At 46.7% G+C, this 18487-nt stretch overlaps 1 protein-coding gene across 1 annotated transcript; it reads left to right on the top strand.

The window, feature by feature from the left end:
- Nucleotides 1-9803: 9803 nt before the first annotated feature.
- On the top strand, nucleotides 9804-10763 carry LOC122213347 (olfactory receptor 10H2-like). The gene has a single exon (XM_042927471.1). It carries the CDS (start codon nucleotides 9804-9806, stop codon nucleotides 10761-10763), a length of 960 nt encoding a protein of 319 aa, XP_042783405.1.
- The last annotated feature ends 7724 nt before the right edge of the window (nucleotides 10764-18487 follow it).

The following is an 18487-nucleotide window of genomic DNA, read 5'->3' as shown; positions in this document are numbered from 1 at the left end:
AGGCCAGTTGGTGGTGAGGAAATATGATAGCATGGCTGGTGATAATGAGGTCTGTCTCCATAGAGCTTTTGTAAGGATTCATGTATGTGAAAAGACACACATTGATAGATTATGGATACATGCTGGGTATTTGTTTTTCTCCAATTTGTTTGACCCTGTCTTCCATAGTCTGTAGTAATCGTCACCTCATTGCTCTTGACCCCATGTGATGAACTCCTTCCTATATTCTGTCTATGTTGTGTTCTCTACCCTTGGGCTATTGGGGAGCATCACATGGATGTCTGGGCACTGATGCCCATGGTTCTTATTGAATGCACATGCAAGAGAGGAATTTCTCCTTCACCAACATAAGGATAAACAAAAATAGGAAAAACCAGTGCTGCCAGAATTGGGGCTTTTCTAAGCAGGAACTGTGTCCAGTATTGTATATATTATCTTTTAATTATAACAAATGCACAAAATAAGATTAACTATTTGTCTCTAAGGGAATGGTTGAACGTTAATGGTTCTTCACTGTCTTTGGAAGGAATAGATCCTAAGGAGGTTACTATGTTGATCTGAGTAGAGTGAAGAATATCAGAATCCGAAGTGAAGTGAGAGAGGGAGGGAGGGGTAGAGAGTGGGTGGAGGAAAGGGTTCAGTGTTTGGGTAATAACGTAAAGTGTGTTTACAGGAAGTTGCTTTCTGACAGCTTATGGAAAGTCTTCTTCCTTTTTCCCCATATTACTTTCCATAAACATCAAGTTCTCATTGCTGTGGTTACTTGAATCTATCTGGGGTATTTGTTGGAAGGCATAGTGCTATCTGAAGATAGAACAAAGAGAGGTCAAGGGTGTAGGTACCCCTTTATGCAGAAAAGAATTGTTGGTAGAAGTCACACAACACGTGAAGGAAGGGGTCACATGCAACTTTAGGTCTGTCTGACTCCCATGCTGGGGTTGGGAAACCATATGTCTGAGCATCTGGGGGAGGGGGGGGTTTCCATTGGTGTAAATTCTTAGTTAAATTGTGGTCAGATATTTGAGTTGCAGTCAGAAGATGTTTTACAATAATAAACCTAAGGATGTCTGTCACATATGAGGGCCTGTTGTTTGCCAAATGCTGTGGGAAGGGTTTCCTATGCATTCACTCTTCTAAGCCTCAAAATAAATTACCCTTTCTCCACATTTAGATATGACCCACATATATCACTAATAACATTTTTGAAATGCAGAAAATGCAAATGTGATAGATAATCTGTCCCAGGCCACAGCGCCATGAAGGCAGGGAGCAGGAATCGAATACAATGTGCATGTGTGTGCAATTGGTGAACAGGAGCCCCCCTCTCTCAGGTGTCTACAGAGAGAAGTGAGGTCATGACTAGGAGGAGAAGGCTGTCATTAAAAGGGAGAGACCCATTTCAGGGAAGGAGGGCAGGTGCAGCCCTAGGCACACACCCCTTTCACACAGCCAGAGGGAAACACGGACTCCAGAGGAGTTCATGAGACACTTGTCTCATGAACACTGACAACGAGTGCTTGGCAAAACCAGCTATGGCCGTTTTGGGGTTCCATTCATTATTTTGCTCATTATCGGTGTTACTGACAGATGCCTCCACCATTCCTAAGATGTGCTTCTCCAGAGCCTGTGGCTGCGTTCCCTTACCCAGCAAGAGGGAGTGTGCAGATGAGATGCAGTTAAGATCTGAGACAGGGGGATTACCCTCATCACCCAGATGGGCTGCTATAATTGCAAGTGTCCTTAGACAAGGGGGCAGGAGGGGCCAGAGACAGGGAGCAGTAGGGGATGTGACACCAGAAGGAGGAATCGGAGTAGCTGAGGCAGGAACCACGAGCCAGGGGATGCGTGGTGCCCTCGAAGCTGGGAAAGCAGGAGACACATCCCTCCCCGGATCCCCTGAAGGACGCAGCCCTGCTCACACCTGGACTCACACCTGGTGACCCTGATTCGATTCTGGCCTCCAGCATAGAAGAGGATAGATGTGTATGGTGTCAGGGCATGAGATTTATATGCTTTGATACAGCAGCCCCAGGAACTGACTCGTGAAATGGCATCTTGACATTAAAAGTTATTGGGTTTCACTTTACAATTAGTTTCAAGCCAGATTCTTAGACCATTCTTCTTTGTGGAGAAGACCTGGGGCGTTGAGATGGCTCTCGAGAAGTGCTGAGTGTCCTTGGAATTCGGTCAACAAAGGTGAAGGAGTCCCGGGAGCCCAGCTGCAGGGTTTGCTCGTTGGGGTGTGTTTTGAGGACTCACCTGACCGTGTAGCTGCAGGGACCCCAGCACAGGGCCTGGGGTGCGGTGTGCCCTCAACCAACACTATCGGAGCAGGCGCTGGAGGACAGGAGGAACGGTCTCCGTGCTCGACGTGGACCGTGTGACTCAGGAGGGATGCTCACCCTCCTGTGTGATGGGGCCCCTGCGTTAGAATAAAGACACAGCATCATGCACATCCTCAGAGAGACGCTGAGTTGCAGGGGCTGACCTGGGGGAAATGCTTACCCACAGGACAAACCACCAGGGATCCTGAGGTCTGGGTCTCATCTCTTTAGATGGAAAAGGGACATTTTTACAAGGCCTCTTTTTCTTTTAAGGTTTTTGTGTTAGTCAGGGTTCCCCAGAAAAGCAGAACCACTGGAATGAATGTGTATATACGCGTGTGAACATATATACATAAGTGTATATAACATATAACATATGTAATAATGTTACAGTATGTTTAAATTCATCTTTTTACTGCTTTTGCTATTTTCTTTTCTGTGACTAATCTCAAAGCACAAATAACATTTTTTCCTTGGTACTGTAACAAGTAGTCTTGTGGCTAAAGACTAAGTGGTTCCAACTACTAGGCTAATGAAATGCAAGATGTATAATTTAGTTCACAAATTATAATGCCTTTCCTTTTGGGCACTACTTTCAATACAGAACAAAAAGCTTTGAAATCAATATCAAAAGAAAAACCCACTTGGCACATAGTAGAAGTTTACTAAATATTTGTTAGTTGACTACACCACTCAACTTACTGAATAAATATTGTCCTGGTGCAACCACAGTATATTATATATTATAGTATGTCATAATTGTGTTGTTCCATTTTATAAAATGTGATATGTCTGCATCCAGCTCTTCCTGTCCCCACACTGAGGGCTTTTTTAGTGCCAGGTTACATCAGTGTTGTTTCGGATCCCAAGATTCAGAGCGGGTCCCTTAGCTAGAGCTCAGTGAGGATGTGATGGATGGATGAAGGAAGGAGAGAGGATGACAGAAGGGTGGAATGACTAGTGGGGAAGAAGAGAGGGAGTGGGAAGGAGGGAGGGAGGGAGGAGAGAGAGAAATATCCACAGAGGAAGGGGCATTTCCAGGGCCCCAGCAGCCCCCTTGGACATGGAGGAGCTCTAACCCGCATCCCAGTCTCAGGGGAGAGGCTCCCAGGAAACCCGCCTCAGGGGAGGCACCTGCGGAGATAGAGCTCCTGCCCTGCTCACCAAGCAGCAGGAGGGGTGGCCCCAGGCTGGGCTGCAAACAGAGCATCCCAGACGGACAGTCTTCACGCCAGGCGAGAGGAGCTCGGTTTCCCAGGAACAGGTAGCAAGCAAGGTGGGAGCTGAAGGGGGAAATTGTGGCAACCGCGGAAAGCCAGAGCAGAGGGAGGCTCTGGCTGGAGGAAGGGGTGGGGAGTCGGATGGGGGCAGGGGTTACGGCCCCAACAACCTGGTCCCAACCTGGCCCACACTGCCTCCTTCCCCCAAAGCCTGGACCCACAGCAGTCAGGGATTGTCAGGGTCCATTCCCAGGCAGGAAGTAGTCTCTGCACCAGGTTGAGCCAGAAGGGCGACCCTGGGCTTGTCACCATGCACGTGTGCTCATTTCTGCAACATGGTGCCTGCTTCTGCGTGCAGTGTTTGTGTAATGCAGCTGCATTTGCCTGGATCCATTTCCTGGGGCTGCTGTCACAGAGGACCACGACCAGGTGGCTTTAAACAGCAGAAATTTATCCTCACAGTTCTGGAGGCTACAATCCAAAACCAAGGTTTCCACAGGGCCATGCTCCCTGCAGAGACTCCAGGGCAGAATCTTTCCTGGCCTCTTCCAGCTTCTGGTGACCCCAGCTGTTCCTTGCCTGTGGCCGCATCACCCCAATACCTGCCTCTGTCTGCACACAGCCTGCCTCCCTCTGTGTGTCCCCTCCTATTCCTGTGAGGACACCAGCCATTAGATTTAGGTCTCACCTTTACCCAGTACGGTCTCACCTTGAGCCTTACCTTGATTATATCTGCCAAGACCCTATTTCCAAATAAGGTCACATTCTGAGGTTCCAATGGATGTGAATTTGAGGGGGATGCTATACAACCCACCACAGTGTCTGTGTGTCCCTGGCTTATCCCAGTCCCAGACAAGCTCCGGGCACTGGTTAGTGCTCCGTAGATGGGTTGCAGAACCAGCAAGGTCTCTGCTCCTGGCTGCGTGTTTGCTGGGTTCCACTGCCCGTGTGTATTTCAGAAGCCATGTGTACATGTGCATTGGTGTTGTCTCTGCTTGTGCTCCTGTGAGCACAGTCTTGAGTCTCTGGCAGTGGTGTAGAAGCGGAGAGAGCAGAGTGGGTTCCATAGTGTCCCCTGGAGGTGAAAGGGTACAGGAGCAGGATCTGGGAGCCAGCCTGCATGTGCCCTGGCTGGGGGTTCTGGCTGAGAGCCCAGAGGTAGAAGGTGGGCCTCTCTCTCCCTTTAAGTCCAGACCTATACAGCTGACTTGGGGAGCTCCCTTGCAGCATATGCAGAGGGGCTGTTCTGGAAAGGGTGAGTGCCTGAACGAGTGCCAGAGAGAGACCCAGAGCCAAGAGAGACCCCTTTCATGGTACTATTTGTGGATTTCAGAGCACATGCCTGGGAGCCTGTTCCTAGCCAGGAGGGAGGAAGGGGTGGGCTCCCCAAGGGGGTGGGGATAGGAGGTGGGTAGGGGCACTCGCCTGCAGAGCAGAGATTGCCCTGGACCCTGGGTTGGCATGACTCCACAAGGTGTGTCTGTGTCAGGGGGTGGAGTCTGGTAGCCAGAGGAGGGTGGAGTCGAGAGGGGAGGTCAGCGGGCACAGTGCACCAGCAGACGGGGCGTGAGGCCAGAGCCAGGGCTAGACCACGGCACAAAGAGGCCGGCAGTGGGGGCCAGAGATGGTGGCTGAGGGATGAGGTCCAGGAGGAGCTGAGTCTGGTGCCCCGGGATTGCCACCCAGGCCCCTGCTGCCCCCAAATGCTTCTTTCCTGCCTGAGAGAGAGACCCCATCCCGACACCCAACCCAATCATCCACTTTCCAGGTGGGGTCCTGGGTCCTCCAAGCATTGGCTGACTTGGCTCTGAGATAACACTTGGTGACAACCTTCTGGGGGCTGGGTGAGGGGGCAGAAGCACTGCTGTGATATGGGGTTGAGCCCTGCCCCAGGGTAAGTATTTGAAGCCTTGTCATCAAATCTCAGTGATATATGTAAATGACAGATTGTGTATCATGGATATATTAGTATGTATCATCGAGATACGTGTGTCAGTGATGCAGATATAAATACGCATACATGTGTGTACCTCTTTTCCAATTTTTCACCAGAGCTGCGGCTTCAGAGCCATCCCCTGTGCTCTGTGGCTGTCAGGTTTGTTTTTTCTATATGCCGTGTAGAGCTTCGTGGCTCACGCCCACCCCATGTTACTTGGCCCTGCCCCCAGGTGAGGGTGGGGGTGTCTCTGACTGCCCCTGACTGTCTGCCATCACAGACAAGGCTGCCATGAATGGCTTGACCACGTCCCCTCGCTGAGCTGTGTTTCAGATGGAGATCTAGAAGTGTTTGTGGGACCTTGGGTAAGTGTCCCCTTAATCTGGCCGTGAACCACCAAGTGAGGATGTCTTCAGTCTACTCATCTCACATCTGGGCCAACACAGGGCGGATCCAGATTTCTAAGTCTTGCCACTGTAGCAAGCGGATGGGGAGCCTGTACCCACCGTGTTCACAGATTGCTGCTGTTTTATTATTTTTTTAATGTTTATTCATTTATTGAGAGAGAGACAGACAGACAGACAGACAGAACGAGCATGAGCAGGGGAGGGGCAGAGAATCCCAAACAGGCTCCACACCATCAGAGCAGAGCCCAATGCGGGGCTCGAACTCATGGACCATGAGATCACGACCTGAGCTGAAACCAAGACAAAGACGCTTACCCTACTGAGCCACCCAGGCGTCCTGAATGTTGCTGTGGTAAACCGAATTCCTCTCCTTGCTAATGAGCCGTTCATGTCCTTGTTTGCTGCTGGCCTAGTGCGTTTCCTCAGCTGCAGATCACCTGTGCCCCCCTCTTGCCCACTTTCTATCATGATGCCTGTCCTTTTTCTCATTGGTTTCCTCATTTCTCTTTTTTCTCACTGTAGATTCTAGATATTACTCTCTTGTCAATGGATTTTTTTCAGCTTGATCGAGGTATACATAATATACAAAGAGCTGCGTATATTTAATGGGTACATTTTGATGACTTTGGACATACGCCTACAATTGTGATACCATCCGCACAACCAAGGTAATAAATGTTATCTACCGCCTCCGAAGATTCCTTATGTCCCCCCCCCTCTGTGTGTGTGTGTGTGTGTGTGTGTGTGTGTGTGTGTGAGTTAGTAACTTTAAAGGACATCTACCCTCTTAACAAGTTCTTTTTTATTGAAATATAGTTGACAAACTTGTGTGAATTTAAGGTGTACAGTGTGTTGAGTTGGTACGTTTATTCATTATAATGCGATCGCCATTGCGCTAATAGCTAGCATGTCTATCGGGTCACATGATCATCATGTCTGTTTTAGTGTTGGGGATAAATAAGATCTTGTCTCTTCGTGAGTTTGATGATGAGAATACAATATTGGCGTCTATGTTCTTAACAAGTGTTTAATTGTGCACTATCGTATTGTTAACTCTAGCTTGTAGGTTGAACGGCAGAGCTCAGGAAGTTATACAGCAAGTAGCTCTCTGTTCTCTGTCATCTGTAACCTTTATCCATGATGCTCTTTGTTAAAAGGATTCAGAATTTCGATGTAAAAGAATTGATCTTTTTTACTGAAGGTTTGTGCTCTTTTTTCTTTTTAGGGAATGTGTTTCCTGTTCTTGGAGCACAAAGATCCTATTACACTTGCTGTCATTAGCTATGTTTTTATCTTTCACAATTACGTTTTCAATCTATCTTGATTCTCTTTTCGGTGGGGTATTGGGAGTCTAGTTGTGGTTTTTGTTTGTAGAGAGAGATACTTTCCTCAACAGCATCCCCTAAACAATTCGCCTTTTTTCCAAATGATTTGTGATGTGACCTTAACCATACATGAATGGCTCTGTCTCCGAGCTCTGATTCCAGAACCACTGGTCACTGTCTGTCCTTGCACTGATCCCACACTGCTTTGTTTCCAAGATGCTGTCGCGTGTCTGCAGAGTGCACTCTCCCCCCACCTCCTGTCATTCTTCATTTCCAGATGGACTCAGTTATTCATGGGTCCTTATTTTTGACAAACATTTTGCAATACGTTTATCCTCTTTCTCAAGAGTCCAACTGGATGTTTTTGAGAGGATTACATTGAATGTATAGATTAAATTTGGGGAAGAATGAACATCTTTCTGATATTGTCTTTTGCTTTCATCCATTTTGTTAAGTCATCTGTCATGTTTCCTGTCTGTTAGAGGTCTCATAGTTCTCCATGAAGCTCCTGTGTGTACTTGTTTAAAGTAATTCCTAGACTGTTGTCAGGTTTTGTGCAACTTTGAATGATACCTTCTTTTGTAATGTTTTATTATTAACTAATTTTAAACTTATGAGAAAGCTGCAAAAAGCATACAGAAAACTCTCATCCTCCCCCCACCAACCCTTTTGAATGCCAGGATCTTCCAGAACCAGGACAATGATGAGACCCAGGGCACGAACGCTGGTATATAACACTGTATAGCAAACAACAGCTCTTACTAGAATTCTTTCGACTCTCCACTAATATCCTATTTCTATTCCAGGACACCATCCATTTCATGTAGTTGTTATTTCAAGTTTGCATTATCATTCACTTCTAAGTATCTCTTAATTTCCCTTTTAACCAGATGATTAATGACTAATATGTTATTTTAGCATTGTCAAATGGTTCACCCAATATTTACATTCTAAATACATGGGAATTTTGAGGGGTCCTTTTCTTATTAAAGTCCAGTAGTATTGCCAAATGATCAGATATTTGGGGCTTTGGGTATTGGTACTTGGGAATGGAATGCACCTGTACTTCCTTTATGGCCTCACACATGGTCTTTGTTGGTGATAGGTCCATGCTCCTAGTGTTGGGTTTTTTTTGTTTTTGTTTTGTTTTATTTTGTTGTTTGGTGTAGTGAATAGGACTATATGCATGTTTGTGTATATTTATACAAGTTAAATATATGTATATAAGTATATATTAGCTTTTGCACATATATATACACATATGTGTGTATATATACTTGAGCTGTGTGTGTGTGTATTAAATAATGTGACAGAAATACCAGGAATTACAAAAGTGGTAAATGCATTAAATGCATAATCAAAAAAGAGATACAGGGGCACCTGGATGGCTTAGCCAGTTGAGCATCTGACTCTTGGTTTTGGCTCAGGTCATGGTCTCATGGTTCATGAGATCGAGCCCTGCATCAAGCTCTGCACTGACAGTGTGGAGCCTGCTTGGGATTCTCTCTCTCCCTCTCTCTCTGCCCTTCCCCGACTCACGCTCTCTCTCTCTCTCCCTCTCTCTCTCTCTCTGTGTCTCAAAATAAATAAATAAACTCCCAAAGAAAAGATTCTCTCTCTTCTCCCTTGCCCTTCTCCCCACCTTCCATGCTCTCTCTAGAAAGAGAAATATACAACCATAAGTTGCTACATTTTAAGGGAATCTGATTCTGGTCATTCACGCCCTTCCTCATTCTCAGCGTCTCTAGTGTTTACTCTATTTCACTCCCCACAGTAAGTACATTAAGCGCATAATCTTACTTCTCATAACAACCTTGTCAGTCAGACATTATTATGATCAACTTCCTTTAGGGAGGAGGAAACTGAGGCTCAAAAAGGTTAAGGAACCAACCCAATGTTGTGGTTGGTGTTGGTGTTGGAAGAGTGTTTTAAAGCAACTTCTCAACTTCATTTAACTTAGGCAGATAACATGGTAGAGTTTTGTCTAAAAAGAGAGAAAAGCCACCCCATAATACTTAGCAAGCCTGGCAGGCACTAAGGAGATGCAGCCTACAGGACACAAGATGGCGAGGTTTGCGCTGTCCTTTCAAAGATGGAACACCAACCAGCAGCAGGTTCTTCCAATTCAAAATATTTCATGGGAGACCCCAGCATAATCACTGTTTTCAAAAAGAAGACTGAATTGTGTTTTTCTTTATTTTTCCATTCCCTATTAGCACAATGACTGGAGGCACTGACAAGCTAGTGGTGACTCAATCCAGGTGTGGCTGAGTAGAGACCCAGAGCTCCTATCACTGGGATTTTAAAATACTAGTAGTCATTATTATTAACAGTATTATTATTATCATCATGTCCTGAGTTCTTACCACGAACCAGGATCAGCGCTAAGCACTTGAGGCCCACTATCTTCCGTGAACCCCGCGCAGCTCAGAGGAGTGCTGACCATCCTCACGAGCAGCCTGTGGCCGAGGGACTGGCCATGGCCTGCGGGGTGAAGGGGTACCTCCTCGGGGAAGTCCTCCCAGGCTGGGCTCAGCACACACTCGTAGCTCCCGCCCACCTGGCTGCCCTCGCTCTCTCCCCACCCAGGGATGGCCGCCACGCTGGGCCGAAACCACAGCTCCATGTCCGAATTCATCCTCGTGGGCTTCTCCACCTTCCCAAGGCATCTCCTGCCCACCTTCTTCCTGCTGTTCCTGCTCATGTACCTGTTCACGCTGCTGGGGAACCTGCTCATCATGGCCACAGTCTGGAGCGAGCGCAGCCTGCACACGCCCATGTACCTCTTCCTGTGCGCCCTGTCCACCTCTGAGATCCTCTACACCTTGGCCATCACCCCGCGCCTGCTGGCCGACCTGCTCTCCACCGGCCGCACCATCACCTGGACGGCCTGTGCCAGCCAGATGTTTTTCTCCTTCACGTTCGGCTTCACCCACTCCTTCCTGCTCACCGTCATGGGCTACGACCGCTACGTGGCCATCTGCCACCCCCTGCACTACCATGTGCTCATGAGCCCCCGTGGCTGCGCCTGCTTGGTGGCCTGGTCCTGGGTAGGTGGCTCGGTCATGGGGCTGGTAGTGACCACGGCCGTTTTCCACCTCACCTTCTGTGGACCCAATGAGATCCACCATTTTTTCTGCCACGTGCCTCCTGTGGTGAAGCTGGCCTGTGGAACTGATGTACCAACCGTGGCCCTGGGTGTGGGGCTGGTGTGCATCATGGCCCTGCTGGGCTGCTGTCTCCTCATCCTCCTCTCCTACGCCTTTATCGTGGCCACCATCTTGAGGATCCCCTCAGCTGAGGGCCGGCACAAGGCCTTCTCCACCTGTGCGTCCCACCTCACTGTGGTCATTGTGCACTATGGCTTTGCCTCTGTCGTCTACCTCAAGCCCAAGGGTCCCCAGTCTCTGGAAGGAGACACCCTGATGGGCATCACCTACACGGTCCTCACCCCCTTCCTCAGCCCCATCATCTTCAGTCTCAGGAACAAGAAGCTAAAGACAGCCATGACCAAGACCTTCCTCAGAAAACTCCATCCCCAGAGCTCCTGAAGTGGCTCCTTTCGTGGCAATGATGTGTCAGGTAGAGGCACTTCAGGCTTCTATCTGTAAAATGGGAATGATTACACTTCACTGGTGATGATTCTTATATGGGAATTACCCCACCTCCCCACTTTGCAAGTACTCCGAGTTCTAGATGTGTGTGTTCTCTCCTTTCTCTCAGTCTGGTTGACCTTGTTCTTCCTGGATTCACTGGGGTGTCGACCTTCCCACTATGGACCTAGTATGTCACCTTCCTCCAGGTTCCTGTGCCTGATGGTGGCATTGGGGGAGGGGGTGCCCACGTCACTGTGTTGGGGAACCTGTGTTCATGGTTTATCATGAATGTGTGAATGAGGGATGCCGACTCTGCCCAAAATGCATAAACTGTGATTGGGCACCTGCTGTGTACCAAGCATTGTGTCGTCTGCCTCAGACACACCATTGCTGTCATTCTGAATACTACACTGAAGAAAGGAAAGCATTCTTGATGAAGAAAATGATTGTTCATTTTTAATTCTTCACATTTTTGGAGGAAAGGTGTCTCCTCTTAGGAGTTGCCTTCATTGAGCTGAATGACTGGTTGAGGAGAAAGAAAGAGGAGGGATCTGAATTTCTCCTTGGGAGAAAAGCTATGTGTGGACACATGGAGTTGAAGCCTTCATGGGAGAGGGATAAGGAAGTGGGGGCTGAGCTGAGAGAAAGGGTCGGGACAGGAAGAAGAACCAGTTGCTGGCCCTTAACCTCCAGGACGTAAGGGAGGTGATGGGCCCAGTGACTGGTGAAAAAGTTTGAGGAATGAGCAGGCCTGTAAATGGGCATTTTATAAGGTTTATGAGGTTGCCATAAAGTGCCTGATATAATTCCCCCTTCCTGACTCCCTTGAAATCCTCAATAAGAATCCATTTCTCTTTCATGTGTTGTGTACTCAGATATATTGAGGGAAGCATCCACAGGCTGGGTCTTGCTTCAAGGGAGGTGCTCAGGCGGAGTCAGGCAGCCCCTTTAGATTACACCTGTTTTTTAAATGAGAAAATGGACACAGTGAAGCTCAGACTTGCCCAGGTTCATGAAACCAGACAGATGCAGGGATGTGGTATGCCACCAGCCCAGTGAGTCCTCTGTGGCAATGGACCTCCAAGGTGGGGGCACATCACAGTCACCTGGAGGGCTGGTTAGGTCACAGGCTGCTGGGCCCCACTCCAAAGTGTCTGCTTCAACAGGTCAGGGTAGGGCTCTAGAATCCGTACATCTAACAAGCTCTCAGGTGCTCTCAGGCTGCAGGTCTGAGGATGAAATTTTGGGAACCACTGTCCTACAGAATCTTTAGCTCAAAGATAAAGCCAGATATATGAGTTGGAAACAAAAACAATCAACTTTCTTTCTTTCTTTCTTTCTTTCTTTCTTTCTTTCTTCTTTCCTTCCCCTTCCTTCCTTTCTTTTTTTTTTTTTTGAATTTTTTTAATCTTTATTTTCGAGAGAAAGAGTGAGAGACACAGTGTGAGTAGGAGAGGGGCAGAGAGAGAGGGAGACACAGAATCTGAAGCGGGCTCTGGGCTCTGAGCTGTCAGCACAGAGCCCAACGTGGGGCTCGATCTCAGGGACTGTGAGATCATGACCTGAGCAGAAGTCAGCCACCCAACCAACTGAGCCACCCAGGCGCCAACCCCCCCCCCCTTCCTTCCTTTCTTTCTTCCTTCCTTGTTAATAGTTATGCTGATAACAGCTTCCATTTTTCCCCATGGTGGGGGGAGGGAGGGACATTTATCATCAGCTAGGTAAGGTTTAAAAAAAAATAGTTCTATTGAGATATGATTCACATACCATATGATTCACCTGTTTAAAGATATGTGTAATCCAAATCAGTCAATTTAGAACATTTTCATCACCTCCAAATAAAACCTTATAGCCTTTAAGTGTCATCCCTCTTTCCTCTCTTCCCTTCAGCCCTGAGCAGCCCTAATCCACTGTATTTATAGATTTGCCTGTTCTGAACATTTTATATAAGTCATATATATAAGTCATACAATATTTATCCTTTTGTGTTTGGCTTCTTTTACTCAGCATAATGTTTTCAAGGTTTATCCACATGTATCAGTATTTCATTCTTTTCTATGGCTGAATAATATTCCATTGTTTCGATAGGCCACATTTTATTTATCCATTCATCTGTTGATAGATATTTGAGTTGTTTCTAACTTTTGGCTATAATGAGTAATGCTGCTATAAACATTCATGTACAAGTTTTTATGTGGACATACATTTTCACTTGGGAGGTGTGTACTTAGGAGTGGAAATGAGGGGTTATGTGGTAACTCTATGTTTAATCATTTGAGGAATTGCTAGACTGTTTTCCAAAGTGGTGGCTCCATTTTACATCCCCACCAGCAGTCTCTGCGGGTTCCAGTTTTTCCACATCCTCGCCAACGCTAATGTATCTAACTTTTTGATTATAGTCATTCTAGTAGTATCTTATTGTGGGTTTGATTTGTATTTCCCTGGTAACTAATGATAGATAGGTATAGTCCTTTTTTAAATTTAATTTTATTTATTTTAGGAAAAGAGACAGGCAGAGAGAAGGAGAGAAAGAATCTTAAGCAGACTCCATGCTCAGCACAGAGCCTCAGGCGGGGCTCAATCCGTTGACTGTGGGATCAGGACCTGACCTGAGATCAAGAGTCAGATGCTCAACCAACTGAGGCACCCAAGTGCCCCAATGATAGGTATGGTCTTAAATGATTTAACACACGTGGGTTCTTTTACTTCACAAGGAAGATAATATTATCAGCTCCATTTCAAAGATGAGGAAACAGGGCTATAAAGAGATTAAATCCATTAGTTAAAGGTCTTGCCCTGAAGTGGAAAAACTAGAATTCTTTATGTTGGAACTTGGGGTCAGAAGCATACATTTCTCAGGAATTATGAGGAGAGGAAGCCAGTGTGTTCCAAGAAGAGACAAAGACATGAAGGTGTCGATTGGAAGGAGAGGACCAACTGTAGCAAGCCCTGAAAAAAACAAGCCAGAACTGGAGATACACGTTCTCGGGGGTCAGGAGGAAACCCCCAGCATGAGAGGATCCGTGAGACACATCGTAATCTCGACCAAACTGGCTGAACATTTCCATGTTTTCATTAGTAGATGTATTAATATGCAAAATATTGTTATATTCAAACATGAAATTGTTTGCTCTAAAGAAATGCTGATCCCTTTAGGGGAGCCTGGGTGGCTCAGTCAGTTGAGCGACTGACTTCGGCTCAGGTCATGATCTCACGGTTTGTGGGTTTGAGCCCCGCGTTGGGCTCTGTGCTGACAGCTCAGAGCCTGGAGCCTGCTTCGGATTCTGTGTCTCCCTCTCTCTCGACCCCTCCTCTGTCTCAGAAATAAACATTAAAAAAAGATTAAAAAAAAAAAAAAAGAAATGCTGATCCCTTTTGAAGCCAGATTCCTAAGTTATACTGAGAAGATTCAAGGCAGTTAGCTAGCAATATTTGGTGGCATCCTTTGCCCCCCTTACAAAATGAGAAAGAGTCCAGATGGTAAGATCAACCCCTCTTAGAGTTGTCCTGTAAGAGGTATGTTTAAGTGGCCAGCATAAGTCTTGGGGTGTAGCCACTGCTCCTTAGCTGGCTACAGATCCAGAGACGTCTTGGAGTATATGCTGGTTGACCTGGGAAACAGGTGAGAGACTGTGAACTTGAAAGAGGTCATGGCAAACATGGCTTCTGGATTATATCCAGGAACTGTAGGTGTTGAAAGGGCGGGCCTACGCCGGCGGACTCCATCTTGTTCTGTGTCCTTCACCTTGACCACACCTCCTCCCCTTGAGTAACCCCCCCTCACCTGCCTAACAGGACTCGGACCCTCCCCCAGCCAATCGGCTGAGGCCCTCAACAACTGCTGAAGACCTCAACAACTGCCCCTACACCCCAATAAAACCTTGTCCTTTTGAAACTCGCTCTCTCTCCCTGGTATCTCACCGCTGCGTCGGGCGCAGGTAGGGGATTGAGCTCGAGCTAGCTCGAATAAAGGCTCTTTTGCTTTTGCATCAGACTCGGCTCCCTAGTGGTCTTTGGGGATCACGAATTCTGGGCATAACAGGTGTGGTTCCCTGTGGTCATCAGAGAAAAAATCCACTTCCTCTAATTGGACTGACAAATGTCAATGCACTCTGAAATGTAAATAAATCACGTTTTTAATTCTTTTGATTTAGTATTAGTTGCTTTGAAAATTTAAAACAACCAAGGAAATTGAAGTTAGTGAATGTATGTTGTTTCTGTAGGTGACAGATTCTAGACCCCAAGGGCTGGGTCAGGACGAGATGTTTGAGGCAGAGCTATGAAAGCTCACCGTTACATCCCATCTTTATTTAAAATGTTGATGCGCTGCTCATCATACATTTTTTGCATTAATTTTGGTTTTAAAAAGGTTGTATTAAATACAGTTTATCTTTTTTAAGTTTATTGTGAGAGAGTGAGCAGAGAGAGAGGGAGGGAGAATCCTAGGCAGGCTCCACACTATCAGCAAGGAGCCTGACACGGGGCTGGAACCCACAAATGGTGAGATCATGACCTGAGCTGAAATCGAGTCAGACACTCAACCGACTGAGCCACCCAGGTGCCCCAAAATATGATTTATCTTGATCACTGAATTCTTTGGTGGCCCCTTAAACTTGGTGGTCAAGGTGAATGCCTCACTTGCTTGACCCTAGTCCCTGCCTTGCTAGACTCCCCTTCCTTGCCACCCCAAATAATCTTGCATTTATTTTCCCTGAAAAAGACCAAAAAAATAGAAGCCATAATTAACTTATCTGGTGATAGAAAATAGAAGTAGGAATATGTGCCAAAAGTCAGTGTAAACACATCAGGGTTTTAGGTTAAGACCTTCCACATCAGGGGAGAGAGCCCCGCCCCTCTGCTCATTAGTGTTGGCCAGGACTCCACCCCCACGCCCAGGGGAAGTGTCCCACCTCCTCGCCAAGATTCAGCTTCCCCTTTTAGAAGTTGCCCCCACCCCCTCCATTCCTCACCGTTTGCCATTCCTTGCTAATGGTCCCCTTTGTGACACATTCTTTGGTATCCCCAAGGCATAGCCAGAGCCCAGAGAGGTGATTAAAAGGCCTGGAGCGCTGAGAAGGGCTGTTGATGGCGAGATCTCCAGACTTTAGGGGACCCCTCTCCCTGCACTAATTAGAGCCACCAAGTGTTTCAGTGCTAATTTCTGGAGGCAAAGGCCAGCCTGAGAGATGCAGTTTGCTGCCTTAACTCCTCTTGTTCTGTTCTTCCCCAGTGTTGACTTGACCCCCTTGCCCTTGCCAATTCCCTCCTCAAGGGTGTTTTCCTCCTTCCCCACCCCCAACCTCCCAGACTACCTCTGTCCAGAGGCCAGAGGGATCTTGCTAAAGGGAAAACCTGAAAAATCACCAGTCTATTTATATACTCTTGAGATACATTACAAACTGTAGTGTGGTTGGGTCACTGCTTCAACTCCAGCTTTATCCCACAGCCCTTCCCACCTCTCCTGCCCCTCTAGTTCTCCAGCTGTTCTGTAATAAACCAAGCATGCTCAGACCTCAGGAAGTTTGCACAGACAGCTGCCCTTTCCTTAGTCCTACGTATCCATAGGTCTGGCTTTAAATGCCACCTCCTCAGGAAAGCCTTTTCTGACTTCCCCATACTGTGTCACCACCCCTATTATGAGCAACTCCTATCACAGCAACTCCCTTCTTTTCCTCATAGCTTTTATCACAGTTTATCATAGATGTTCATTAGGTTATTTGTTTAATATCCACGTTTTCCTCTCTGAAGTACAAGCACTGAAATCAGGGATCATGTCTAATGAGTTTAACATTATATCCCTAGTGGCATCTAAAAAAGTGCCTGTCAAACAGTAGGTGCCCAATAAGTGTTTGTTGAAGAAATACAATAAGATTTGTCATCCTTGGCATGACTGACATTTGGGGATGGCTCATTCTTTGTGGTTGGGTCTGTTCTATGCATTGTGGGGTGTTGAATGTCATCCCTGGCCTTCGCCCACTAGATATTGTGACATATGTCTCCCTCCTTCAGCTTTAACAACCAAAAATTCTCCAGAAACTTCCAAGCATCCTCTGGTGGGCACTGGTTAGGGTCATGCCCCTTTGGTGACCCTTAGCTCTTGGTCCATATCTTGGTGAGAGCCCTGATATTTCTCTGTCGTTCCACCAAGCACCTAGAAACAGGAAATAGCAATGTACCCATCTCTGTCCTCCCAAAACTAGCACAGGAATTGAGACACATTTGAAAGCTGCAAATAATTACTGAAAAGATCTTTAAAAGCTGGCATTGAGTGCAATCGGATGCCAGACATCGTCAATCACCCTACATACACGATGTTATTTAATTCTCAGAACAATCCTAACAGGTGGCTACATTATTATTGAACCCATTTCAATGGGTTAATTGAAATTTCCCGAAAGATGGGAAACTGAGGCCAAGAAATGGGATGTAATTCAACCAACACCACTTTGCTTCATCACTTAACCACTGCACAGCCTTGTCTGCCATTCAGAGCACCTCTTTGTCTCTTGAGAGCCAGGTGTCATCACCTATCTCCAGTCCCATTAGCTGTTGCCATGGTGATGAGTCATGGGGACCATGCATGGAGGCTAGAAGCCACAGAGAGGAGGAGAAGAGGATTCTGGGAGAAAAAAGCTAGGTCAGAAAGCCTAGCTGGAGCAACCCTTCTCCCAGTGGTGCCCCCTGCTGGACCCCAATCCTCTCCACTGAGGTCCTACTCCTTCCGCAGCACTGATAACCAAGATGGATACATCAAAGTTGATGGCTCCAGATGGTCATTGCTTCAATTCACACCTCTCCCTCTGATCCCAAACTTATAAAAAAAAACCTTGAAATTATAATGTCATCCTAACTCCTGTGGCTACCATTGCACCAGGCACCATGGTAACCATGCTAAACCCTTTGTAAGCATTGTCTTGCTTCAATCTTACAACTGTCTTAGAAGGTAGGTGCTGTTACATTCTTTCAGTGTAGGCTCAGAGAGGGGAAGTGCCCTGCCTAAGCTCAAACAACAAAGTGTGACAGCCAATTCCCCACACCCACTCCAACAGTGTTAATAAACTTGAAACATTTTTTGTCCATCTTATTGTGTAGACAAAAACTGTACCTCACAGTTATATGTTCATTTGTCATCATTCTTTTTACTTAATGTCTTCAACAAATATTTGAGAACTTACCGCATGCTGTGTAGGCATATAGCAGTTTGCAAAATGGACCAAGCGTCCCTGACTACCTCAAACAACATTCTGTTGGGCAGAGACAGACAATATCTAATAAGCAGATATATTCCAGGTGGTGATAAGCACATGTCAGACAAATAAAGCTGATCAATAGACATGGGACATGGCCAGGAGTGTATCTATTTTGTGTAGTGTGGTTAGAGAAGGGCTCTATGATTTTTGAGCAGAAATGTCTTCAAGGAGGGGCGCCTGGGTGGCGCAGTCGGTTAAGCGTCCGACTTCAGCCAGGTCACGATCTCGCGGTCCGTGAGTTCGAGCCCCGCGTCAGGCTCTGGGCTGATGGCTCGGAGCCTGGAGCCTGTTTCCGATTCTGTGTCTCCCTCTCTCTCTGCCCCTCCCCCGTTCATGCTCTGTCTCTCTCTGTCCCAAAAATAAATAAAAAACGTTGAAAAAAAAAAAAAAAAAAGAAATGTCTTCAAGGAATGGAGATTGAATTGCTGT

Source organism: Panthera leo, chromosome A2, assembly GCF_018350215.1.
Source record: "Panthera leo isolate Ple1 chromosome A2, P.leo_Ple1_pat1.1, whole genome shotgun sequence".
Classification (NCBI taxonomy): domain Eukaryota; kingdom Metazoa; phylum Chordata; class Mammalia; order Carnivora; family Felidae; genus Panthera; species Panthera leo.
This window is presented reverse-complemented; position numbering and strand designations above follow the sequence as displayed.

Bases quoted from the DNA above. Each gene is read 5' to 3' on its own strand.
- LOC122213347 (XM_042927471.1), top strand. From the start codon at position 9,804: ATGGCCGCCACGCTGGGCCGAAACCACAGCTCCATGTCCGAATTCATC.